Source organism: Atta colombica, unplaced genomic scaffold (assembly GCF_001594045.1).
Source record: "Atta colombica isolate Treedump-2 unplaced genomic scaffold, Acol1.0 scaffold83, whole genome shotgun sequence".
Lineage (NCBI taxonomy): Eukaryota > Metazoa > Arthropoda > Insecta > Hymenoptera > Formicidae > Atta > Atta colombica.
The window spans coordinates 949052-950690 of record NW_017259576.1 but is presented as its reverse complement, the minus strand read 5'-3'; the positions used below and the strand labels follow the sequence as shown (position 1 = coordinate 950690).

At 33.3% G+C, this 1639-nt stretch overlaps 1 protein-coding gene across 1 annotated transcript in view; it reads right to left on the bottom strand.

The window, feature by feature from the left end:
* LOC108692835 overlaps nt 1-1639 on the bottom strand; it is a 10755-nt gene that overhangs the window by 8857 nt on the left and 259 nt on the right. The window contains exon 2 of the mRNA XM_018201339.1: nt 1456-1634. Within this exon, the coding sequence (XP_018056828.1) occupies nt 1456-1634 (179 nt within the window). The remainder of the gene's footprint in view (nt 1-1455; nt 1635-1639) is intronic.

Sequence of the window (1639 nt, the reverse complement as noted above, 5' to 3'; positions counted from 1 at the left end):
TATATATATACCTCTCTCATCAAACTTATAATTAGTACATTCACATTGTGAAATCCTTCGCTTGGGACAGTCTATAAAAAAACTTGATAGCATAGTAACAAAATGCAACCGTGTTAAAGACAAAGAAATCATGAACAATTTAGAATATTATAAAAATATTTTGATGAATAAACAATCCCTTTTCTGTCTAGATAGACAAACTTTCTACATGTACAACTTCTATTGAAGAAAAAAATTTTATTACAAATTGATTAAAAAATAAATCGCATTTTTCTTTAACATATTTATAAGTTATATCATACATTTTTTAAACAGCCGATGGAGTTTCATGTTGGATCTTCAAAACGATAATTTACAGTTGGTCTGTTAACTAATTTATACAAAGTTAGCAAGTATTTACGACTTACTAGTTTTAAACAATATTCAATGTTAGGATTTTTAATTTAAATCTCGAGAACAAGCAGAAACAATCCTGCAACATCACATTAGATTAATTAATCACATCGTATATCTCTTTAACAAATCATAAACACATAGGGAGTCTCTGCTGGCTCTAAGAGCAATTGACATCACTAACAAAATTTACATCATGCTTGAACACATAAAAACTAAGCATTTCTTAACACCTAAGACAAAAGACATTTACAAACTGAACAACTTTTGCCAGTATTAATACTGATTAATTACATCATATTCCTCTGCTTGTGTCATAAATGTCAATAACAAATTGTCAATAATCAGTATGATTTTTCATCAAGAAACACAATATAATACAATGATGATTTCATCTTTGTTTAACTTGGTAAATAACAAAGATATAATGATTCACACTGTGTTACACTGTGTCATCCTCTTGTTGGAAAACATCTCAAATCTACTCGATATAAATTGTCAGTGCACCGAAATCCATCAACATCATTAAATCCTAATGGTGAATATTCAGTCATTCATATTATACTGGATTAGAACACATTAAAGGTCACTTTATATAAAGTATCTAAATATAATGGCATATCATCAACTTTAACAATGAAATAAAGCATACATTCTATTAAATAATGATACAATATCATTATTGAGTATTAATTATTTGAAATATGCATATGCAACTTTTAATATGCATTAATCTAGTGCATACTAAATGCAAGTGATCGAATTCGCTATTTAGTTAGCACACAGAATATGTGTTCCAAAGTGATGCTCGACCCAAAAAGTCTCGTCTCTCTCCATGACATTAAAAGTTGCGTCAAGATCTCTGAATTTTCTTTGAACGGAGCAAGAATAGACCAATCATATTGTTTAATTAGCCAAACTGTTCCAATTTGTTAATCCTTGTCCATCCAGGATCTTGGAGCAATTTCCAGTATTGTGAGCACAAAACTCAAAAAAATCAAATGTGAAAAAGTGAAGACACACATTGTGCCCGTCGCGGAAAGAAGGCACCAGGATACTCACTGTGTCTCCAGGGATTGTCAGGCTCGAGATATCCTGTCACTAGGTGACTATCGCTCAAAGGAAAGCTGACTCGTCGAGGCGGCCTTTTCTTAGTCCACGCCAGAGCGCTACGCAGCTGACGGCCGTCAATCCAGACGTAGGGCGACGGCGGGGAACCGCCGGTGACGGAACGGCCCCCTCTCGT